Raw genomic sequence first — 26,480 nt, 5'->3', positions numbered from 1 at the left:
GTATATCAGAAACTGGTATAAATGATATATATTAGCAGAAAAACATGCAATAGATGGTGTAGATTAGACTTTTTTTGATACAGAGGGCTGAAAGTGCTCCTAATTTATTAGAAAGTTTCACAACTTATACAATGATTAATCTTTAGGCCTAAGTGTACGGCATGGGGGCTATATGGCTCTGTACAATGCATTGCTTCCTGTGGAGAATAGCCCTGTCTATAGCACCAATGGGGCATGCTACAATTTACATTCTGTTGAACTTTTGTAAAAACCATCAGGATAACCTTTGTACAGAACCTCTCTGAGTGTACTATTGAGGCTTCAAACAAAAATTGCAGAAGGAAGATAATGCTTATTACAATTTTTATTAGGCAAGCCACACGTGTGTGACGTTTTGGTCCATAGGATTGAAACGTCTCACATATGTTTACATTGCATAATAAAAATTCTAATTAGCATTATCTACATTATCTACTGGAGTTAACAGTTCTTCTTAATACTGCACCCAGCAACCAAGTTATAACCTATAATACGGAATGTAAATAAGGCCTTACTGGAAAACCTATTTACATATGAGGGAGACCTGTTTTCAAACAACCTTAGTTTATTAGTACTAGTGTACTAATGTTTACTGCATGTAACATGGTTGTACTTTTGTGTTATTGATTTTCCCATATTACAGATATTGTGGAGGACTGGCCTCTTCCTGTTATTGTAAGCTTTTTGTGTTGCATCACATGCAGTATTAGTAAGTATGCTTGTTATTTTTCAACTTTTTTACAGCCTACTCTTTTGCCTGGTACATTGCAGCAGTTCCTGCCCTTGTGGTTTTCTTGATTATAGCGATAATTTTTATAACCAAATACAGGAAATGTGGAAATAAGAAAGATTATCCTCCGGCCAAGTCGTAAAAATGGTAAATTTATCTTTTTCTTAAACATAAATCTCTTAGCTGGGAAATTAAGTGTTCATTGATTTACATGACACTTTCACTGAAATGCTCTAATTATTAGTAGACCACCCCCGCACTCTTAAAGGAACATGAGTGGAGCACATAGTAAAACGACCTGTTGAGATTCTATTTTAGCCATTGTCAAGGAATATTTCTCATTGCATTTCGTATTAGTTACACTAAACCATAGTGTTCGTAGTGTTTTTATGAAAGAACATGTGAATCACTGTTCTGCGAGCATGGATGTTGTTTGTAACAATAGAGATGTTTTCAATTTATTAACTTACACTGACAAGCAAACGGGTAACAATGTTTTAAACTTTTGACTTTCAGCCTCCATATCTCACCATCCACTACAGCTTTGAACATGAGACTCCGATCATTTTATAGACAATCATGTTGGCTATCTCATACATAAACTGGACTTGCAACTTTTTAGCATATGATTAGTTATGCAGATTCTTTACATGTAATTACTGTAGAAAGGCGCAAGGGTCCGTAGTTGACGGAAGGTATGTGTCACAGAGGTTCCTGGCCTTGGTCAAGTAAGAGCCTGTATTTTCAAGTGTCAGCGGCAGCTAGTGCTGGTTGACACGTTGCTATTCTGTAAGCTGATCTGGGCCGGCTCTTACTGGGAGTAGCCAAAGTGCTGGGTGGGTGGCTTCTCCCCACACTCCAGGCCGGGTCTTTACTGGCCTATATCAAACCCAGCCAGCAGTCTCAGCTGTGTGTGGATTACTCCTCTCTGATAGTGGAGCGCTGTCAGTTCCTGTGTGTTTTGGGATCTGAAAACTTGTGCCATGCAAAAGGGCTGGGAGCTGCATGCTGAGAAACAGGCCCCTAAAGCATGCTGTGGACTACAGGTGGAGAAACTGCAAACCAGGTGAAGGTTTTTGTTCTGTGGACTTTTCATGGTGTGAACAAACACCTAGACTGCAAAATGTCACTTTTTGTTTTTCCTTATGTGTGAATAAAACACTGAACTGTTTAAGTTAAAGACTTTGTGGTTGCCTCTATACTGCGTCCGATAGCCTGTCTACCAGAGCAAATCCCCACACTACATTGTTACTGTTTTGCTCCTAAAATTCTAAATTTTTATTTATTATTTTGTAAATCCACCATTGGCTTTGAACGCAGCTTGAATCCTTCTGCGCATGCACTCAATCAGATTCAAGCTTAGCTTGACCAAAATCTATTCCCTGGTCTCTTCTACACGTTCCCAGTGTTGGTGCATACTGGCCGACTTACCTGGGTATGAATACAGCTTTTTCTTCAACTTTACCCATAACTCTACCCACAAGTTTAGATTGGGTTGAGGTCTGGCGAATGTAGCGGCCAATCCAGCACATCTACTTCATTGTCATTGAACCATTTCTTTGCCAATCTCGACATATGCTTCAGGTTGTTTCATATCTATAGTCCTCGAGTGTACAAAAGTAACTTACATAGTTACATAGTTAATACGGTTGAAAAAACAAATAAGTCCATCAAGTTCAACTAAAGGATAGGTGGGGACGTGAATCCCAGTAGGAAGTTAGACTCAGATTTCTACACATTTTCATAAGCATTAATGTAATTTACTTCTAAGATTTCATCTAAACCCCTTTTTAAAACTGTCCACTGTTCCTGCTGGGACGACGTCCTCAGGAAGTCCATACCACAGATTTACTGTTCTTACCGTAAAGAAGCTTTGACGCGTCTGGAGACTGAATTTTTTCTTCTCCAGTCGGAGGCAGAGCCCCTTTTGAAGGCATTTGACATGGAACAGTTTTTCACCATATTTTTTGTATGGTCCATTTATATATTTGTATAGGTTAATCATGTTCCCCTTAGACATCTCTGCTCAAGACTAAATAAGTTAAATTTTTCCCAGTTTAGTCGCTCTCCTCTGTACTTTTTCCAGCTGCAGAGCATCCTTTCTATGGACTAGTGCCCAGAACTGAACTGCATATTCCAGATGAGGCTGCACCAACGCTTTGTAAAGTGGTAGTATTACATCCCTGCCCCGCGAGTCCATGCCTCGTTTAATGCATGACAATATCCTGGTAGCCTTAAAAGCAGCTGATTGACTTGTCTTGTAGGATACTCACATATAGCTCAGCATTGAGACCATCATCAATCCTGGTCAAGTATCCAATGCCTTTGGCTGTAAAACAACCCCATATCATCAGGCTTCCTCCACTGAACTAGGACAGTTCCTTCAATTTCTCGATCCATTACCCTCTTTTCCCTTGTTTCTTCCAAGCCCATTTGCACCCTTCAGAGCCCAGTCTATTGACTTTCCAATCTTCTACTGTCCACTGTTCATACTTTTTTGCAAACTCAGGCTGACGCTTCTTATGGCAATATTGAAGTCGAGGCTTCTTCACCTTTTTTCGGGCCATGATTACAGATTTGTGTAATGTGCATTGCACAGTGCAGCATGGATGTCTGTGATCTCACTATTACGAAGCATATGAGCCACCTCCACTGCTGTGTTTGCGTTCCCTATTAATTTTGGACAACCCCTTTAAGAACAGCCAGCTATTTGGCTGTTCCCTGTTTTTTATGTAAACTTTCACTGGTAAACAGTGGTTAATACAGTTTATGTATCTTTGACATAAAAAGATAACATCTGTTAGGAGAAGGGATGAGGGAAACCACCGTACTTTGTGGCGTGCTTTGTGATGAGGTTTTAAACTGCTATTGTAAATTTTCATTGAACTTTACTCAAGTTCAATCTGATATATAGCTTACAAACTTCATGAATTTTCTTTCCCAGACCATTTCAATTCTCAGCAGTTAAGTATTCTAGATAATGCCATTATCAAGCTTCAAATACTGATTCCACGAGTCAAGAATGAGATCAGAACATTGCTGTTTTTATGTTTATCTGGAAAGTTGGATTGTTATTTTAAAAATAGATGATTCAACATGTGTTTCAACATTAACAATATGTATCACCTTTCCACAAAATAAGCAATAAATGTTCGGGGCTCACTGATTATGAGAACAAGGGCCCACCAGTCCACTGTGTGAATGGAGTGGTGGTGCGCATGTCTGACCACCGCTCCATCCACTTCTACGGGACTGATGAGTACAGCATTTGGCTATCTTGGGCAGTCGCATAGATCTGAATGTAGTGGTGGTCAAGCATGCAAACTAGCACCTTATTTACACAGACCCCCTGTTCTCATGGTTGGTGGGGATTTCAGCACCAGCCCTGCCCCAGGATCATTTATTTATCCAAATGTTTCTAATAGGAAAATAGAGTCTGCGTGGTGGCACACACCACGTTCCTATGGTTTGATATTGAACTGCAGATCCACAATGTGTCACCATTAGGTGTATCTGTATTGTACTTTATTTTTACCTATAGGCAGTGCTTTTAAATTTGGCATTTTATGGAACATGACACAGTTTATGCATTTTATATATTTTCTCACTGATTCTCTATAGTATGGGACGTAAGTGTCTCTGAGTGCTGTATACAGATACAGAAAAATTCCAGAACCAATGCCAATGGAATAAAACATATTTTTTATTAATTCAAAATAGTAAAATAGTCTAACAAGGAACACTGCAGGCACAGTTTATGCATTCTGGTGTGAAACTTGTCTGTGCACTCCTTAAAAGCACATGACATGACTACAAAAGATAAAAAAGAAAACTTGGAAGGGAATCACACATAAATACAAATTTAACAACATTCATGTCAATATTGGTATATTAACTCCTTAAAGAGGTTTTCCGAGACTTTTTTTACCTGATGACTTATCCTCATCAGTATTTGATCGGTGGGTGTCCGGCACCTGGGGTCCAGCCAGTCAGCCATTTGAGAAGGCAGCGGCACTGCTGTGAGTGCCTCGGCCTTCTCACGGCTAACCAAGCACAGCACCAAATGTTGTATAGCGGCTGTGCTTGGTATCGCACCTCAGCACTATTCACTTTGATGGGTCTTAGCTGCGCCTAGGCCATGTGACATTTGACACCACTGGTCACTGGTCTAGGGAAAGCTGTGAGAAGGCTGCAATGCTCCTCCTCCTTCCAGTAGAACCTCTAGTGCCCAAGTGCATGAGCTGTTATGGAGATGCAATAATACAGCCCCAGGGATCATGCACAAAATCATATTTTTATGGGACAATACAAACATAATTTTTTTTTGAGGACTTATGTGCCGAATCCGCAAATCTCAGAGATTCTTGTACATATTTATGGATAGGAACATCCCTTTTAATTGACGGGAGTGAGATAAATACTGAATGCAGACAGAAGCTATCTTTATTATACCGATCCATTTTTTGTAGACTGACATATAGCTGTGTGCACAAGGCTTTATAGGGGGCATCCACAGGGTTGCTCTCCCAAATGGTGTCAACAAAATACAGGAGACATTTTTGACCTGTATTTTCTCAGCGATGAGAGGACAAGGCCCTCTTCTCTCACAGAATTGTGTACTGATCCTATATCATGCTCATGGCATCAGATAGAACAGCACTGAAACTTTGCTGGAAAATATATGAAAAAGATGAAAAAATTATGTACATGAATAAGATAAGTTAACAGGAGTTATTAAAAATGTTCCTAAATGCAGTTATAGTGCTAAAATAGCAGAACACATGCTCGCCTATTTCTTGTCTGCCTCTTTCAGCTCTAGTGCTCCAATCCTCCTTTCCACAGTAGCTATGAAATCATATTTTTGGTTAAAACAATGGCTGGCCACCCCTAGTACCTCAGACACCACTGCAGCCACTCACTGGCCTCAGTGGCACATGACCACTAAGGCTAGTGATTGCATGCAGTGGTCACATGGAATATACTGGCACATCATCACTACAGCCAAACAAACACAACCCCCATGGGTCAGCTGCCAACTACACTGAGACAATTCTAAGAAGTGGCAGCCTGGTGGGTTCCCTGCAACGAAGGCCAGATCCGTGTATAAGTTTTAAAGGGTGTAAACCAGGATAACACCCTCAGGACTAGTGCAAAATAAAACCAGCTAGTTGGTACTGTGGATACACACCCCCTGTAACTGCAAATCAGTAAAACTGAAATTCATGTATTTAACTGTGGCAATAATTATTTAGAAATCACATGCATATCATATCTTATGCTAAGTTTTACTTTTCAGGTGCTATATTCTGAACATTACTTAGGAAACCACTTAGAAGATCATAACAGATAAAGTATCAGACAAGTAAACCTTAGATGTATGATTTTTGGCAACATGACATCTAGGCTGCTCATTAAGAAGACAGAGTTCAAGAAAACAAGCTTTACATGTATGAGACAAAAAAAACACTTGTTCATTAAAAAAGATGTATAGTGAGTATTTGGTTTCTTGTTCTAGAACATTCCAGATCCTGCTCATTTTGTCCTATGACATTTGTGGAAATATTTGGAAGTAACCTGTTCTAATGAATGATTGTCGTAAATTCATTTAGGCTGGCAATACACTTTAGATCCTGTTGGGCGAAAGGCAAACACTCCCAGTACTCATTAAATGGGCAGCCAGTTTCTCCAAAATTGGCAGGTTCACCTTACCTAATGTATATGGCCAGCTTTAGCGTTTCACATATTGCAGTTTGGACACTGAATATACTTTTATCGTGAGCCACATAGGTTTTGTTCTAGATCTTTTCTGTAATAAAACTGTTACAATTATAATAGATGTGTGTAAGTATCAATTGATAAAACTGCATGAACTGTATTTAAAGGAAACCTAAAGATTTTTAAAAGGGGTTGTCTACTCTTTTGCAAGTGATGGCCTATCCTTCATAACTATGTATAAACACTGATTTAGGCCTCTTGCACGCAAGCGTGTTTTCTTTCCTTGTCCGTTCTGGTTTTTTTTAGTTGACCGTATGCGGAACCATTCACTTCAATGGGTCGGCAAATAAAACTGAAGTTACTTTGTGTGCATTCCATTTCCGTATGTCCGTATTTCCGTTCCACAAAAAAAAGAACATGTTCTATTATTGTCCGCATTACAGACAAGTGGGGTACTGTTCTATAAAGGGCCAGCTGTTCCGTTCCACAAAATCCGGAATGCACACGGATGTCATTTGTTTTTTTTGCGGATCTGTTTTTTGCGGACCGCAAAATACATACGGTCGTGTGCAAGAGGCCTTACAGGTAAAAGGTTTCCTTAGAATAAAGCCCAGAATTACCTCAACCTATATTATCGGAACAGATATTAGAAATGTAAGCCTAGATATAAATTGGCAATCTCTGCATTATTTATAATAACATTTTTTGTTAAGGTGTTGTCAGACGGGATTGTTTTTTTTTAAATATTTGGATGGAATGGGTTTAAAGAAAATGAAGTATTAATCTTACCGACCCTCCTCTGCTACAATTCCGTTTACTGGGTCCCCACTGGTCTCCACTTCTTTTTCTTGTCTGTGACACACAAAATGGCTGGAGATACCTTCTCAGGAAAGCTTTGTCCACTGTGGAAACTAGGGATTGGCTTAACAGCCGTTCCTAAACAATATCCTGCATGTCTTGCTAGGACCAGCAAGTGGACAGCAGCTAGCACCCAAAAAACATTAAAATGGTAGCTGCAGGGGATTGATGAGGTGAGTAATGCTTTTTTTATTAACCCCTCCTGCCCCATATATGTGCAAAAAATTGAAGGGAATCTGTCACCAACTATCTCCCTATCCAACTGTTTGCATAGACACATAGTTGTAGTTCGTCTGATTAAAATGTTGTTTTTCTTTTGTTCATCTGAGACTTAGTTCCTGATTTAAAATACTTTTTATTAATATGAAAATTAGTCATTTGGTGCAACAAGGGAATCCCCTCCTACTCCTCTTTCAAGTTAGACCCGTTGCTCAGCCAAGGTTAATGTTGGCTTTCTGGGAATGGATGAAGCAAAGGATCTCCCATGCGCAGCATTCTTGATGAGGGAGGCATCTGGGGATTGAGCTGGCCAGAAGAATTGCTGGATACTCTGAATAGCTCGTAGTGTAGTTGGGCAGTGTGTGGGCATGTGGAGGTGTTATTTTGTAGGAACACCATATCTCCTAACTGAGTAAAAAAAAGACAGTAGGACTGGTTCCATGATGTCATGAATACATAAAATGCTGATCAATGTTCCCTCCAGGAATACAAAATGGTAGCTAATGACAACTCAGACCATGATACCTGGTAGGTGCTCTCTAACCCTCCTTCCATCTCTCATGTGGCCATCATTATGTCACGGCCTTTGGTTTGCGCTGTGACACTGTTGCCACACTTGCGGTTGCCTGCGGCAACGTGTTGCTGTGAGAGCATGCAGTGGTAGTGTCTCAGCCTTCTGGGTGATTGTCAAGATATGGTTGCCACGCATGCTGTTGCCAGTGGTAATGTGTGGTTTGGTATGCTTATGTGTGCTATTCCCCTTTAAGTGGCTTCCTTCCTCTGTCTGGTGTTGGAAGGGTTAACTCCCTTCCTAGTGTTTTGTGAACACTGGGTTTATGTGGGTGTGGCTGCTTGGGCTATTTAGCCTCTGCTGGATGCCTGAAGCTCAGGGTTCCTCCAGCCTTGGTATATGCTGGTGGATCACTGTTCCTGGTTTTTACCATCTGTCCAGTGAGGGCTACCCTTGTGGTCATTGATGTTATTATGGTGTCTCTTTCCCTAATTATCTTTTGGTTTGCATGGGTTATGTTCAGGGTGTTGTATGTCTTGTGTTACATGGCTGGTGATGTTTGGTGTCCAGCATGTTTGCTAGACATTCCCCTGTCTCACGTTTATTGCAGCTATGGGTGTCCTGGGTTCCTGTGTGGTTGTGGTTTGTGCTGTGTCCTTTAATGTTGGTGTGGACAGCAGCACTTGTGCACGGGTTCCAGTCAGTGTGTCTGTGGCAGGTAAGTGTGTTATGGGTTTCGCTTACCTGCCAACTCCATATGCTGTATGTGTTCCCCTCTCCTTGCAGCCTGGCCTCAGATAGAGACTCTTGTTCTTTCATGACTGGGATGAACAGGTCGTCTCTTCCCTGCTCCTTGGTGAGGGATTACCAGGGTGACTCAGGGTCTCTAGGAATCCAGAGTATGAGCCATCCTACCATCGGGGTCCGCTCATACGTTGAGTAGTCAGGGAGAGGATTAGGGACACTGTAGGAGGTGACCTGCTCCCTTATTACTCCTTTTGGCCAGGCTTATCCCCTTTTACCCTTTGACACCGCACAGTGGGGGGTTTCCCCCACTCCCCACCGTGACACATTAGTACCAAGGCAGAACCTGCTTTCATCACTGAACACTACATTTTGTCATTGATAACTGCTAGCCTGAAATAAATTTAGCAGAGCAATTGGAACAATAAATGGGGAAAGCTCTGCATCTTTGTGAGGTACTAGACTAGTTCTACTGTATTATGTCTGATTACATTCAACATAAGAGAACCCCTTTAGGGTCCATTCACACGTCCGTTTTTTCTTTCCTGATCTGTTCCGTTTTCGTTTTTTGCGGAACAGATCAGGACCAGATCTGGACCAATTCATTTTCAATGGGTCCTGGAAAAAAATCGGACAGCACAATGCGTGCTGTCCGTTTCCGTTGTTCCGTTCCACATGTCCGTTTAAATATAAAACATGTCCTATTATGTTCCGCAAAAATCGGATCCTGGTACAATGCAAAGTGAATGGATCCGCAAAAAACGGAAGACATTCGGATGTCATTCCGTATGTCATCCGTTTTTTGCGGATTCCGTTCCTGGAAACACATAACAAATTTTTTTATTTTATTTTTTCAATTTTTTTTCAATGAATTCCAAACAACTTTATTTGATTATTGAAATTTATACATGTTTCCGTTTTTTGCGGATCCGCAAAAAATGGATGACATACGGAAACATTTTCAGGAACAACGGATCCGCAAAAAACGGACCGAAAATCGGAATATAGGAAAATACTGACGTGTGAATGTAGCCTTAATATACTTTAATAGAAAATATGTGGCTAAGGACTGTATAACACAGATTATCTGACAGATTTTCTGACCAATCTTTGGTCAGATGGCCTATTACACACAGATCTTTTGTTATACACACCAACTATTGGTCTGATTGGACAGAAAGTGGTCCTATAATCCGTTGGTGTAATACAGGCCTAAAGATGGATTTAGACGGGCCGACTGAGCAGCCGATTGTCGGGAAGGAACGCTTTCTCCCGACAACTGGCAGCTTGTTCAGTGAAGAAGGTTTCACATTTACAGGCAGCGATTTCCTTCACTGTATGAGGATGGGGGATCGCTATAACTATCCCTCTTCCTAATACGGAATCATGTCTTCTGAGCAGCAGATTGCTGCACGATGTGCTGCTCTGAAGCCATGATCAGTGGTGCCTGCACAAGCGACAGGATCACCCGATGAATGACCATTTCGCTCTTTCATTGGGTGATTGGCAGCACATTTAGACGACCAGATGATCGGGAACGATAATCTGAACGATTATTGGTGTGTTCAAATGCACCTTTACACCATGGAACACAGATGGAGCCTCCACCAGATCCTATTGAAACATTATTATTTTACTTGATATTGATTTATTCCAATAAATTAACTTTATGCAAACATCAATAGTCTCATCATAATCCTTCACCTTTATTGTTACAGAAGTATAAAAATGTTGTAACTTATATACTAAAAATAAAATTGTTACTGACCTGAATTCAGAAGCAGACAGTCCATTAGGAAAGTGTCAGCCCACGTTTCAGAAGTAGATACAATTATGTGGTAAGTTTCTAACGCCCGATAGAGACTGGGCAATAGCCTATACACCATCACTGACAGTGGAGCAGTATAACAGACACATTTAAAATGGACATTAAAAACAGACGAATACAATTGGCTTCATACAAGTGCCCTCCATATACATAATCTCCCCCATAGTGCCTCTAGTATAATCAATGCCCACTTAATGTCCCTCAGTATTATTAATGTCCTCATTAGTGCACCCCCTAGTATTATTAATGCCTGCATTAGTGGCTCCCAGTATTAATAATGCCCCCATTAGTGGCCCCAAGTATATTACTGCTCCCATTAGTGCCCCCTAGTATTATTAATGCCTATATTAGTGGCTCCCATTATTGATAATGCCCCCATTAGTGGCCCCAAGTATATTACTGCTCCCATTAGTGCCCCCCTAGTATTAGTAAAGCCTGCATTAGTGGCTCCCAGTATTAATAATGCCCCCATTAGCGGCCCAAGTGTTACTAATGCCCCCATTAGTGCCCGCCTAGAATTATTAATGCCTGCATTAGTGGCTCCCATTATTGATAATGCCCCCATTAGTTGCCCCAAGTATATTAATGCTCCCATTATTGCCCCCTAGTATTAGTAAAGCCTGCATTAGTGGCTCCCAGTATTAATAATGCGCCCATTAGTGGCCCCAAGTATTATCAATGTCCCCATTAGTGCCCCTAGTATTATTAATACCCCCATTAGTGCCCCCCTAGTATTAATGCCTGCAGTAGTGGCTCCCAGTATTAATAATGCCTCCATTAGTGGCTCCCAGTATTATTAGTGCTTCCATTAGTGCCCCCTAGTATTATTAATGACTGCATTAGTGGCTTCCAGTAATAATAATGCCCCCATTAGTGGCCCCAAGTATTATTTTGCCCCCCTTTGGCTTGTGTCAGGAAAAGAAAAAAATCATCCAAATGAGTGCATTGGGAGACTCACCCCTCACTGGATGGAGCGCATGTCTTTTCCTGCTGTATATAGTGAGGAGCAAGCGTCCCGACTCCCGTTTACTGGAGGCAGCAGGACCTGTGCTCCTAGGTGATCCTGCTCTCTTTTGTCTGTGGATTCTTTTCTGCCATGTAAATGACTCTGATACCTCAGATGCATTTGCTGTACTTTACAGAGGTACACAATTATACAAGACATTTTGGCAGACAGTTTATCAGCTGTCATACAGCAGTGCGTGCAGGCATAGGGAAGTACAAACCAGATTCCCAAAAAGTTGGGACACTATACAAATCGTGAATAAAAACTGAATGCAATGATGTGGAGGTGCCAACTTCTAATATTTTATTCAGAATAGAACATAAATCACGGAACAAAAGTTTAAACTGAGAAAATGTACCATTTTAAGGGAAAAATATGTTGAATCAGAATTTCATGGTGTCAACAAATCCCAAAAAAGTTGGGACAAGGCCATTTTCACCACTGTATGGCATCTCCCCTTCTTCTTACAACACTCAACAGACGTCTGGGGACCGAGGAGACCAGTTTCTCAAGTTTAGAAATAGGAATGCTCTCCCATTCTTGTCTAATACAGGCCTCTAACTGTTCAATCGTCTTGGGCCTTCTTTGTTGCACCTTCCTCTTTATGATGCGCCAAATGTTCTCTATAGGTGAAAGATCTGGACTGCAGACTGGCCATTTCAGTACCCGGATCCATCTCCTACGCAGCCATGATGTTGTGATTGATGCAGAATGTGGTCTGGCATTATCTTGTTGAAAAATGCAGGGTTTTCCCTGAAAGAGATGACGTCTGGATGGGAGCATATGTTGTTCTAGAACCTGAATATATTTTTCTGCATTGATGGTGCCTTTCCAGACATGCAAGCTGCCCATGCCACACGCACTCATGCAACCCCATACCATCAGAGATGCAGGCTTCTGAACTGAGCGTTGATAACAACTTGGGTTGTCCTTGTCCTCTTTGGTCCGGATGACATGGCGTCCCAGATTTCCAAAAAGAACTTCGAATCGTGACTCGTCTGACCACAGAACAGTCTTCCATTTTGCCACACTCCATTTTAAATGATCCCTGGCCCAGTGAAAACGCCTGAGCTTGTGGATCTTGCTTAGAAATGGCTTCTTCTTTGCACTGTAGAGTTTCAGCTGGCAACGGCAGATGGCACGGTGGATTGTGTTCACTGACAATGGTTTCTGGAAGTATTCCTGAGCCTATTCTGTGATTTCCTTTACAGTAGCATTCCTGTTTGTGGTGCAGTGTCGTTTAAGGGCCCGGAGATCACGTGCATCCAGTATGGTTTTACGGCCTTGACCATTACGCACAGAGATTGTTCCAGATTCTCTGAATCTTCGGATGATGTTATGCACATGATAGATGCAAAGTCTTTGCAATTTTTTGCTGTGTAACACCTTTCTGATATTGCTCCACTATCTTTCTGCGCAACATTGTGGGAATTGGTGATCCTCTACCCATCTTGGCTTCTGAGAGACACTGCCACTCTGAGAAGCTCTTTTTATACCCAATCATGTTGCCAATTGACCTAATTAGTGTTTATAGGTCTTCCAGGCTCTTCGTTATGCTCAAATTTACTTTTTCCAGCCTCTTATTGCTACTTGTCCCAACTTTTTGGGGATTTGTTGACACCGTGAAAATTTGAATCAACGTATTTTTCCTTTAAAATGATACATTTACTCGGATTAAACGTTTGATCTGTCATCTACGTTCTATTACAAATAAAATATTGACATTTGCCATCTCCACATCATTGCATTCAGTTTTTATTCACAATTTGTTTAGTGTCCCAACTTTTTTGGAATCCGGTTTGTACATTAATATATGATAAAAGTCAAGCTGACATGTCAAACATGTTTTCCTGCATTTCTAACTACTGTATATGACCACTTAGGTCTGGAAAGAGCATGATTGTCACATGGATTTTGTAATGATTGTACCATTTTTTTTTAAAGACAAACAGCCTTTTTCACAGAGGTGTATTACATCCCATTTTTCTTAAAGGGAATCCGTGAATTTAAATTGATGATCTATTCTCTGGATAGGTCTTCTATATCAGATAGACGAGGGTGTGACACCTGAGACCCCCACCGATCAACTGGAGAGACTGACGCTCTGTGACTGCTGGGAGACAGCTGTGTTCACCAGACCTCCAGTGAGTGCGGCAGCTCCCTGATCCAGCTGATGGGCAAGGGTGCTGGGACTTGACCCCCCCACAGATGTTATAATGATGACCTATCCTGAGGATAGGTCATCATTATCAATTCCCAGATAACCCCTTAAATGGCGTATTTATTTTTTGCCTTTTTGTATCTAGTGGCATCTTAAAAGCATTTTTTTTGCTCCATAGACCTTAATGTGGGTCAGTTTGAGCCAAATGTATCCAACGTGGTGCATTCCTTTCATAAGGTATTACTTAACACTAAATTCCAAATATATCAGCAGCGTTGATCTTTACTATTGTAATGAAACACTCCTAGTTATTATCTGAATGTCAGGTTAATGGAGGTTACAGGATGTGATGAGAACAACCCATCTGTCCTGTCTGGCGAGGCCATGTCGGGGGAGACGTGCTGCTAAGCTACACCCCCTGGTGACGCAACAGCATCTTTAGCAACAGGATGTTTTTCCCTGCAGGGGATGTGTCCTGGAAGAGATTAGCAGTGGGCTGATTACCCAGATGCTCTATTTTGTATGTTCTAGGGCAGTGGTGGCGAACCTATGGCATAGGTGCCAGAGGCGGCACTCAGAGCCCTCTCTGTGGGCACCCACACCTTGGAAAAAGTCTATGGTGTACCAATATGCCAAAGACTTTTCCACCGTTAATTGCAGTGTTGGCACTTTGCGATAAATAAGTGGGTTTTGGGTTGTAGTTTGGGCACTCAGTCTCTAAAAGGTTCACCATCACTGTTTTAGGGCATGGATTCCCAACCTACGGCCCTCCAGCTGTTGCAAAACTACAACTCCCAGCATGCCCTAATAGCTGTAGGCTGTTCAGGCATGCTGGGAGTTGTAGTTTTGCAACAGCTGGAGGGCCGCATGTTGGGCATCCCTGTTCTAGGGTATATGTCTAAGGCTCCTTTAACATGAACGATACAGAATGTGTCTAGATCTGTTCTGGAAAAAAGTGATGGTTTTGCACACAAGTGCAGTCAAGTTTTGTCTGTGATTGCGTTCAGTGGTTCAGTTTTTTTTCATGCAGATGCCATCAGTGAAAAACTTTTTGCATCTCGATCCAATGCATTTTTCAAGGAATCCCCATTAATTTCTATGGGATCTGGGCAGAACACAGAATATAGAACATGTCCACAGACCCATAGAAATGAATGGGTCAGGATTCAGTGCGGGTGCAAGGCGTTTAATTCCACCTTGCACTCGTATGGACAACTCACTGTTGTGAAAAAGGCCTACCGGAGCGCCGAGTCATGAACTATCAAATTCTGATCCTGGAACTCAGTGCTGTATTTAAACCCCTTCCTGGCCATATACCAGTGCCACTGGTTTGTGAGCTTATTGGATTGCTCATTCCTCTCAACCCGGCTTGTTTTCTGACCACTCTCTGTCTCTTGTTTCATACCGCATAGCCTGTCTGGTTCTGACCTATTTACATATGACCCTGTTTTAGTGTTGTTTTGTCTTTTGGTGTCTGTCTGTCTCTGCACGTAAGTAGCACAGGGTCTGTCAACCAGTTGCAGTCTTGCTACCTAGGGCTTGTACTGCATGTAGTAAGGGAAAGGGGGCTGGTTTCTATGTCAAAGCTCACTGTCCGTGTCTGTCCCTACCTACAGGGGTTACAGCATGTTTATTTAAAGGGGTTGTCTGGGTTCAGAGCTGTAGCACATCTTCCAGCGGCACAGGAGATACCAAGACCAGGACAGAAAGTGCCAGTCTTGATAAATCTCATGGTGTCACACTCTAATCAGCTAATCAACACAAAACACCTTAATGGGCTCTGCGGAGGTCTTTGCGATCCTGCTGCAAATTCCCCAACATTTGCTTCTGCCTCATTAACAAAGCCAAGTTCAGCTTTGCATTTTGACACTGTAATTTATGCGGTAGTACGGAGGCTATATTATTAATGACGCTTTCAAACTAATCGGGTTCGGATGCAACAGTCCGAACCCAATTTGCTCAACACTAATAGATTCATTGTTTGTGGGCGACACATCCCTTTTAACACGTAGACCTTCTCTGTGTGTCCCAGGTTTGAACTAGTACTTGACATATGTGTTACATACATAGATTGCACACTCCTTTGAGACTTATAGGTGCTGACCTATTGTGGCTGGGGGGAACCGTATTGTGTCATGGCACTGTCTTGTATTGCTGCTTGCATATTTATTATGTTACATATTGTGTGTTGTATGACATTTTACTAATAAAGGATGAAGTTACATTATATGTGTGTTCTCAGTTTTTTGGTGAGCTGTCCCAGGAGCTCAGCCAAATTCTCCCAGCTCCTACTCATAATCATGTGACAGGATGTAAGATAACTGTCTGGAGCAGTCCTTCCCCCTCTGCCCTGTCTGCAGCAGTGTAAAGCTCGGAGATGCTGCTGCATACCATATGCATAAACAGCCTGTCACATTATAGTTCTGTGTATCTGCAGTGTCCAGCAGAGGGAACTGGAACCAAAGTTTCAGAGACTGCTGTGGAAGCCTGGATAGGAAGAGGCTAGATAATGGGGGTCATTTATTGTGACCCCCTTTGCCGGAAACTGGCTTAAAGGGATTCTGTCACCTCCCCTCAGCCAAAAAACGATTTAAAAGCAGCCATGCAGCACAGCTTACCTGGATTAGGCTGTGCTGTTTTATCTTGAAATCCGTCCAGCAGTTACTTCAAAAAACGACTTTGATCAATAAGGAAATGCGTCCTGAAGGTGCCCAGAGGGGCGTTTTTTTCTTCCTAGTGAGCCCAGTACCGCCCCTCTTTCAGTGCCCAGCCCGCCTTCCTTGTATTTTCTAACCGCCGCCCCCAGCCTGCCACAGCCTCCCCTCCCTCCCCTCCCCCTCCCTCAGTCAGCAGGGAAGAGCAAGCATCGGACGTCACTAGGCTCGGCGCATGCCCAGTGACGAAGATGAAGCTGCCGCCCTCAATCTCCTGATGATCGCACAGGCGCAGCCCTCAGTGGGTACTGCGCCTGTGCGAGACTTCGTTCGGCGTGAGGGAGGGGGAGGAGAGGGAGGAGAGGCTGTGGCAGGCTGGGGGCGGCGGTTAGAAAATACAAGGAAGGCGGGCTGGGCACTGAAAGAGGGGCGGTACTGGGCTCACTAGGAAGAAAAAAACGCCCCTCTGGGCACCTTCAGGACGCATTTCCTTATTGATCAAAGTCGTTTTTTGAAGTAACTGCTGGACGGATTTCAAGATAAAACAGCACAGCTTAATCCAGGTAAGCTGTGCTGCATGGCTGCTTTTAAATCGTTTTTTGGCTGAGGGGAGGTGACAGAATCCCTTTAAACACCAATTCGCCTAAATTTATGCGTACCCCCATCCACAGTTGTAGAAGCTAAATGTCTGATCATCGGGGGTCTCATCAAACTGCACTTGCCTATCTCTGGCAGCCCCATAGAATTGAATCGTGTGTCCGCCACTCCATTCAAATGGTGGAATATGTGGATATGGCATGTTGTTGTAATAAGATAACCCCTTTAAGGAGAGAGATATTATAAAATACTTTAGGTGACAGTGTGGCATTGTTATACAGTATAAATGACTGGGTGGGGGCTTTGGAAATGGATAAAATGTGCAATAATCAAAGACAGCAAAAAAAAAAAATGCATTATGTCGCTAACACAAAGGTATTGTGACAGCAGTAATATAGTTCTGCCAAATAGGTTTTGCAACAATACAGTAAAATGTATTGCGTTGAGGGCAGGTGACTTATTCTGGAATTTACAATGTTATAGAATGCAGTTAGAAATCCGCTGCTGTACAGTATGTGTTATATTTTATTAAGAGGCCCAGGCCTAGGGCTACTCAAAATATATATTACTGTGGCAGACTCTGCAATGAGGCGTGTAGTCTATGCACTATTCATGCGGTTCACTTTGACCCACTGTTTAGGACTGGAGTAGGAGCAATAATGGTGGGAAATAAGAGCAGTCTAAAATAGAACATATCCCATAAGTTTTGAGATGGGAGAATGGAGAATCCAAAGATTGAAATAGAAACACGGTGCACACATTTTTTTAATACCTTGCCCTATTATATAGGACATGCCTCTGATCTATGACATTTGAATCAGCACATATGATCACACAAAAATGAATACAACCAGCACAGCAAACTTCCTAATCAAATACAGATTATACACTAGACCTCTAAATAAAGATATAGGGGGTCATTTATTAAGACCAGAATTTTAGACACTGGTCTTAATAACCTCTGTGCCCTATGTAGAGGTTCCAGCCAAAGTTATGTATAGGCACCAGCCTCTACATAACTTCAGCGCACTGGTACGATGGCCAATGATGCAGTGGGTCAGGATATGTATATAAATATTTATAAGTTGTTCGTGACGCCAATTGCAGCTTGCGCAGGTACTGTAGCAGGGCCCTTTAAGATGTTATAGCTCACGTACCAGGTGAGGAATGCCAGAGGGGGATAATGTCTCTGTGTAGTGTCAACAGTGTCTCCTACCTTGGTACGGCTGGACTCCTGGATCCTGGCTCACTTGCAATGAAATGAGTGTTGTTAATAGGAGTAATTGAGGAACTTTGGTAATAGTAAATGAGATCCAGACTGGCAATATTATACAACTTGTCTTTACTTTATGCAGCATAAATCCATACAAGTTACAGCAATAGTCTTGGGTCCCAGCAGGTACTGGCAATATGTGGCAGGTATCTGTCTTCTGCTCTGTATATCTTCTGCTTGGTATGGGCCTGACTAGCTGAGGAGGAATTTGGCTTCTCCTGGACTCTGGATATGTACTCACAGTACTGCTCGCAGGGAATGCTTCTTCCTGGAGATCTATAGTTCTGGAGATGGCTGCCTTTCTTGTCAACCAGCTGAGGCTGAGGGCTCAGGCTGGGAAGGTTCTCTGGTCCTGACTTGGGATCCCTATTTTCTGGGAGCTCCTACTAACACAGCCTACCCCAAGCGGGGGTAGCTGGTACACTAAACTAACTTCCTTCTTCTCCCCATGAGACAGGACATGGGACCTTCCCACTTCTGCTCACAGAAGAGGGGAGCTAAAACTGGAATGAACTATTCCAGTCTAGCAATACTAAACTGGCTATGGTCCTGATCACACATTGCTGACACCTGCTGGTGTACATGAAAATTACAGCATAATATATGAAACAGGCCTAGAAATACATCAAATGACACTAATGACAATATAATTATATAGACGGACAATAAAATTACACTTAACATGTTGTAGCAGGGATAAAGAGTTACACATCCACCGCCAGGCTGAATCTACACCAGCTTCTTTGCTGGCATAGAATTAGAACATTTTCTATGCCTAAAACAGGAGTAGAAAATTATAAATGAAATGGGCCTGGCGAAGAGCTGAAGTTAGCCAAGAAATTCAATTCAATACAATTTGCTATTCATCAGGTATACCCAGGCCACTCTGCCCTAGGATTAGGAGTGGCCGTGCTGCAGTAAAGAACCTGGTGGCCAATTAGCTAGCAGCTGCCTTTTATTTAATAAGACCGCACTGTATAGTTGGTCTTCATTATTAATGGCCACACGGCACCTTTAAACAGGGGCTGTTGCTGTTATAGGGTTTGGGCAGTTAGATGGGGGACAATATGCCTATTATAATTGCTGTTCTTGCCTGCAATCTCCTGAAGGTTATTTGACAGCAAACACAGTATTAATCAGCTCTGGCATACTCACCTCTCCAAACCCAGGATTCTCCTGCCTTAAAGATGGGAATCCTACTTCTGCCATCTGCTTTTCCTCTGTTTCCACATAATCTAAGATGGATGAGAATATGTCATCAGGAACATGGAGACTTTGAAAGATGATTTGAAAGAAGTAAAGCCAGCAAAAGATGAGGATGGTGATCATCAATACAGATAGCCTTGCGGTTCGCCCGGCGGTCATTTCTCGGTGAACTTTGCATATGGAGAAATTCGCGCCTGCCATATTCTTTTACATTATGAAGAACTTTGACCCATGACACATCCATCAGGTGGTACAGGACAGCCAATTGAGACATTTCAGCACATGGACATACCCCCTACCTTATAAATAAACCTGATCTGGCCGCCATTTTACATTCAGTGTTTTCCAGTGTAGGGAGAGGGTGCTGTGTGGAGCAGGGACAGGCTGTTAGGGACATCAAATCGCTAGCTAATAGGGCCACAAAAGTCATTTTAAGGACTAGTATAGGTGTGCTATCGATATGTGTGATACACAGGGGGGCGGAGCCTGACCTCGCTCGATGGCGGCTGCTTGTGAGTAGCGCTCCCGCCACCAAGCTGCTTTAAGCCTACAAAAGCACCCTATTCCGACTATTATGGTCAAAATACAGCCCAGAAACCCACCTGCAAGCCCTCCAGACCTGGTCCTGGCGGCAAAACTGCTCAAACACATTGTCAAGTTCGTCTTTTGTCAAACTTCCGTCCCACCAGGCGGCACACGCTGGCAAGATGGCGCTGAGGGACCTGGACAGCACAAGGCAGGGCGCGGACAATCGCTCCGCAGCACATGTGGGTGAGGAAACAGCCTACATACTTTCTCAGGGGAAAAAAGAATCGGCCGCACTCACCAGAGACTATCTGGATGTTGCTTTACAGAAGGCCCTGGCCCCATAGCTGCGGACCTGTCTTCTATAAAAACAGACATCCGCCATATAGGAAACAGAGTAGAAGCGCTGGAGCACACTCAGGACACTCTGCTATCCTTCACCTCAGAGGCAAAAAACTCCCTGGAGTCACACAGGTCCATGCTTAACACCACACTATTGTTGCTGGAGGACCAGGAGAATAGGAGCCGAAGGAAAAACATTCGCATCAGGGGCCTCCCTGAAGCCACTGAAAAATAAAACCTTTTCTCCTCTATGCAAACTCTATTTACCTACCTGCTCGGGGCTACCCAGGCTGCTAATGTCCATAAGGCTGTGCGCCCCAAACCTGCTCCCTCCAAAAATCTGAGGGATATTATATTCTACTGAAAAATATAACAAGAAGTACTGAGGGCACCGTCCTCCCACCTGAATTATTGAGGAACCCAGTCCTGGCCTCCTCCGACCATCCAGGAAAGCGGGGTGCAAGGCTTGAACAGATTTGTAACAAAATGCAAGATAAAGAGATCAGCCGCACTCATCATCCGTGTTCACATTTTTATTGCAGCGTACATTCCGGGGGCAAACTCACATGGAGCATCAATATACAGCGACGGCCGTTTAGCGTTGTGACCGCTTTTTCCGGCTGTTTGATCCCTTTCTACTGAAAGCTAGAGAAATAGCAGATATAACACTAGATGGCGCTAAAGTCCAAATTTATCAGGACGTTGCTCCCTCCACTCTTCAGAAGAGGAGAATCCTGAAGCCACTTACTGATGCTCTGCGGGTGTCTAAAATTCCATATAAGTGGCCCTTCCCATTTGGACTTTTAATTACTATAGGCGGACGCCGCGTCATCATTTGCACCCCCGAAGATTTGAACCAAGCCTGGGTGCCCCTGCGCCTCTCGCCGATGGACATCCCCTCCTGGCTGCCTGTTCCATCGGATTTGCCACTCACTGATGTCCGTACCACCACCCCTTGGTCCGTGGCTAAGAAGCAAAAAACTTCCAAAAGGGGCAAAGCTACCAACTTCGGCCCCCACGGATGAACACGTGACCCTTCTCGGAGTTGTGATGCTATACCTAGGAGGACCCGTCGATTGACTGACGTGATTTCTTCCCCGGGACTGGGGAGAATCTCCAGGATTTTCTCTCCTTCTATACACCCTGCACACTCTGGCCTCTTACAGGGATCGTGTACCTATTTGCTGCCTCATGGTACGCTATCCCACCCTCTGGAAGCTTAAACTTTTCAGCTTTCTATGAGGTACTACGCGTGTTTATTTTACCTATAGACACAGGTACCCTGCTCCTATTCTGGACAGAATGCTACTCCTCTTTGCTCTGGCGAGGAGTAACTCTCCGCCTTTTTACATGGAGCTGTATATGCAAATTATGTTTCTGTCCACCTCACGTAGGTTTACTTTAGCTTGGAATAGGTCCTTTCACACTTTGCTCTTCACTTCAGACTATGAAGAAGCAGTTTGGGCAGATCAGGCAATACACTATGTCAAAAGAAAGTAAAGAGTTAACGTGCTTAATTAACGAAACTTAATTAACCACAGCTGGCCACCTTTTACTGTCTCCCGAAAATCCATAAGGGAGTAACTCCCCTGAAGGGACGCCCAATCGTATCAGGTATGGACTCTCTGACTCATCATTGTGGGACATACCTTGATCAAACACTAAAAGAATTTGTGTCCTGTTTACCATCCTTTACACGTGACACGATGGATTTCCTTCGAAAAATCGAAACCATCTCCGTCGACTCCCATTGCCACCTTGCGAGTATCGACGTGGAATCCCTATATACATCCATACCACACGATAAAGGTCTAGCAGCTGCGGCCCATTTCCTGAGATCAAGGGGCACTCAGTTTCAAAATCATAACAACTTTATCATGTGCCTCTTGGAGTACACTCTCACACACAACTTCTTCACATATAGCGGGTCCATTTACCACCAGCTCAGGGGGACTGCTATGGGCAGCCCCTGTGCCCCCGCCTATGCAAATCTCTTCCTGGGCTGGTGGGAAGACAAATTTGTGTTCCCCGATCACCAGATGTGGTGGAATAGTGGGATCGTCTTTTGGACCCGCTATATTGATGACATTTTTGTTGTGTGGAGTGACAGCAAAGAGAAATTCTGTGACTTTGTTTCCGCTCTTAATGATAACAATGTGGGGTTAAGATTCACCAGCGAAATTAAATCCAAGAGTATCACCTTCTTGGATGTGGAAGTAACATCGGTAGCAGGAAGTCTGACTACAAATATATATCGAAAACCGACCGCCACAAATAACATTCTGCACTGGAAAAGTCACCACCCACATACAGTCAAAAGAGGTATTCCAAAAGGCCAATATTTACGTATGCGCCGTAACTGCTCTGACAAAGAAAACTTTTACCAGGAGTCGAGAAAACTAAGAAACAGATTATTACAGAGAGGGTATCCTAGGTCCACTCTAAGGGAAGCCTTTCAGTTAGCTGAGAACAGGGATAGGAGCGATTTACTAATACCTAAAACAAAGGACAATAAGGACAGTTCAACTATTCGTTTAATTTCTACGTATGATACAGCTAACAGCGAAGTCACCGCCATTCTAAAAACTCACTGGCCAATCCTAATGATGGACAAAGACCTGTCTAAAGCCATCTCCAACTACCCCCAAATAACATATCGCAAGGGGAGGAGCCTCAGAGATAGGCTCGTGCATAGCCACTACACCGGCATAAAAAAGGAGGGGACATGGCTGGATAGACAACCCAAAGGGACATTTAGATGCGGTAGCTGTAAAGCCTGCAGATATATACGTATTTCGAAAACAGTGACCTGCTCCACAACTAATATCGTCCAAACGTTAGACTCCTTCGCTAACTGCAAAACACAGGGAGTTGTCTATATATGTCAGTGTACCTGTCCGAAAGATTACATCGGCAAGACTTTCAGGGAACTTAGACGCAGAGTCTGCGAACACATCAATGACATAGTAAAGAAAAAAGACACCCCCGTTGCCAACCATATTAATGATCAACATGAGGGAGACCCAGATACCCTTAAGTTTCTAGTACTGGAGGTAATTCCTAGACCTCTAAGAGGGGGTGACTGGGACCGGAAGATACTCCAAAAAGAATCCGAATGGATTTATCGATTCCGGTCACAGTCACCAAGCGGTCTCAATGAGCGACTCACATATACATGTTTTATTTGATTGAAAACATGCCGTCATAAACCCCTTAACTCCTCTATCAGAGATTTTTCCTCTGCTCTATCCCATTTAAATATCCCTAATTGTTCGTCCTCTTTTTTGCCAATGCCGGTGCGTGAAGCACCATTTTCTAGGACAAGTGACATACATCATTGTCACTTTAATCATCCCTTCTCACGTCTATGTGGCTCCCATAATATTCCCATATACACGTGAGAATGTTCATATTATGTTATCACTAGAATCCTCCAACTAAATAGCTGGTACCAAAAGGGGCTCAATATTTATGTCATAGTCCTCCCATCACCAAGTTTATCACAAATAAAGGACCATTGAACCATTTTAATCCAATTATTATGGTCAAATCAACAGCTAGTGTGAAGCACACATAGATCAGGAACTTCCAGCATTATTGGCCGCTTATGCGTTCCAATATGCGTTCCATAGACCGGAAGTGACGCATCGCGTCACTACGATGCGGTCCACCGACCGGAAGTGCTCTACTCTCGGCGTCCGGAAACACATGCCGGCACCAGCGCTTAAATAGCAAGCGCAGAGACACTGCTTTGAGCCCTCCAGCCTCCCAGCATACCAGCTGTGCCTGTTACAGGGTCTCCCTCTGTCTGGTGAGTACATTACATCATTTACACCACTGACTTGTCCCCTGATGTTAATGTCTGAGCGGTATATAATATACCTTGTTACATTGATCAGTACACTATGGCTATATGAACACTTGTGACTAAGTACTTACTTGATCAGAATCATGTATGAATGTCAGACACAGAGTACTTTGTTTTTGCAGACCTATATATATGTCTGACATATAGCACGTTCTTTACCCTCAGAATCCATCATATATACGGACAAGAGATATATATCCGTATACACAGCACCATCAAGTATGCCAAGGAGCTAAGTACCATCTTACTTATTTTTCTAAGCACCACAGTTTCTTATAATAGAAATTCTTTTGCTTACTTCATTCCCTACGTTTACTACACTGCCATCACCTCCTGATGAGCTGCCGTATGCAGCTGAAACGCGTTGGGGTTTTCTTTTTATCATTTATATTTGACTTATTATTTTTTCGTTTTGCTTCTCTGGATTAATATTTCCCGATCCAGCTTTGCTAAGTAGGGCATCACTAGGGCCACATCTAGGCTTAGGTACGGGGGCAGGGTGTCTCCACCATTAGGGGACATCCCTGTGCTTCAGGATATAGTTCCGCAGGGTTGTCTAGGGAGAGAAACTTTCCCACAGACCTACCCATCATCATCCCCGTCACTATAGTGATTCACTTGTACTACCTATCTCTAATAGGAGGTTCGCTGTTTGCAATTTTTATATCAAGAGCATCCGAGTATATTGATCACTCTTGCTCATACCCATTCATCAATAAAGGTATCAAGTTTCGTTAATTAAGCACGTTAACTCTTTACTTTCTTTTGACCTATTTCTTACGTGTAATCTATCAATAGATATCTTGTTAAGTGTCTTTAAATACACTATGTCAATTTCTCCTTTGGGAGCCCTTCTTTTTCACTATGTTCTATGGTTTGATTCTAATGTTTTTTTTTTTTCCGGGTCTTATGCATGTACTTGACTTGCACCTCCTTCCTTGGTATCTCTATAAATGGCTCCCTTACTATTAACAATAGCCTCCTTCAACGTCCATGGGTGTAATAACCCAGTTAAGAGAAGCCGAGTGTTTCAGATGCTGAGAAAGGAAAATGCAGACATAATTATGCTGCAGGAAACGCATTTCCGGAAGGGCTGTGTCCCTGTAATGGCGATATCCTGTTATAAGCAGTGGTTTCATTCTTGTTATGTGCACTCTGCTAGGGGGGTTAGTATAGGCTTTCATAAGAAGGTACCATTTGAAGCCTCGGCGGAAATGGCGGACCCAGAGGGGAGAAATTAACTTTTAAGGGGGAAACTAGGTGGCGTTGAAGTTACCTTATGCAACTTATATGCTCCCAACAAAAACACTACTAAGTGGCTGAAAAAAGCTCTCATAAATATATCAGCATTCGCTTCAGGGGTCTTAATTGTGGAAGGGGATCTTAATGTAACCTTGCACCCCCTGCTGGACTCCTCCTCCAAGAAGTCCGCTATTTCCTATGGGGCACTTAAGGGGATTTACAATGCATTGAGGGGACTTGGTTTAAGCGATGTCTGGAGGTCCAAACATGCAGATAAAAAGGGATTACACCTTTTACTCTTATCCCCATAAATTATATCAGAGGCTCGACTATCTCTTTTTACATGATAAATACTTGCCCCAAGTCATTGATTCTAATATTCGTAGTATAACGGTCTCAGACCATGCACCAGTCCTTATGTCATTACGGATTCCTGAGTTGCAGAGCAGGGAGTGGACCTGGCGACTAAACCCTACTCTATTAGATACAGCCTCCCATGTCCGCTCCATCTCGGAAAAAATTCAGACATATTTCGACTTGAACGCCTCCACATCTGCCTCTCCTGCCTCTATATGGGAGGCTCATAAGGCTGTTGTCAGGGGGAATTTATTGCTTTGGGATCGTGCTTGAAGAAAAAATGATTAGCGCAGGTTGATTCCCTGTTGACAGAAAGTTCCCATAAGAAGTGTTTAACCCAGTTGAACCTCGATAATCTCGTGAACTTGAGAAATTAGCTTAAAACATTGCTAAATGTTAAAGCAGCCAATGCATATGCTAGACTCAGACATAAACAAATAAGATGATGTCAGCTATGGTCAAAAAGAGGATAGAGCAATCACATATTAAACAGATTAAATCCCCAAAGGGCGATTTAGTTTCTTCCACCTCTTGCATTGCGGACATCTTCACTTCTTATTATGAATTCTTATATAATATACGCTCGCAAGAATCGGGCAATGCTC

General features: G+C 42.9%; 1 protein-coding gene across 2 annotated transcripts in view; it reads left to right on the top strand.

Annotated features, from left to right (window-relative positions):
* Positions 1-6,745, top strand: part of LOC122932735 (interleukin-1 receptor type 2-like) — a 34,326-nt gene extending 27,581 nt beyond the window's left edge. Inside the window, exons 9-10 of one of the 2 annotated variants that reach the window (XM_044287328.1) lie at positions 784-916; positions 6,066-6,745. In XM_044287328.1, the coding sequence (XP_044143263.1) occupies positions 784-911 (128 nt within the window). In that variant the 3' untranslated portion in view covers positions 912-916; positions 6,066-6,745. Of the gene's footprint in view, positions 1-783; positions 917-1,285; positions 1,346-6,065 lie in introns of those variants that run through there. The other variant, XM_044287329.1, reaches the window with a different exon arrangement.
* Positions 6,746-26,480: the final 19,735 nt, after the last annotated feature.

Source organism: Bufo gargarizans, chromosome 3, assembly GCF_014858855.1.
Source record: "Bufo gargarizans isolate SCDJY-AF-19 chromosome 3, ASM1485885v1, whole genome shotgun sequence".
NCBI lineage: Eukaryota > Metazoa > Chordata > Amphibia > Anura > Bufonidae > Bufo > Bufo gargarizans.
This window is presented reverse-complemented; position numbering and strand designations above follow the sequence as displayed.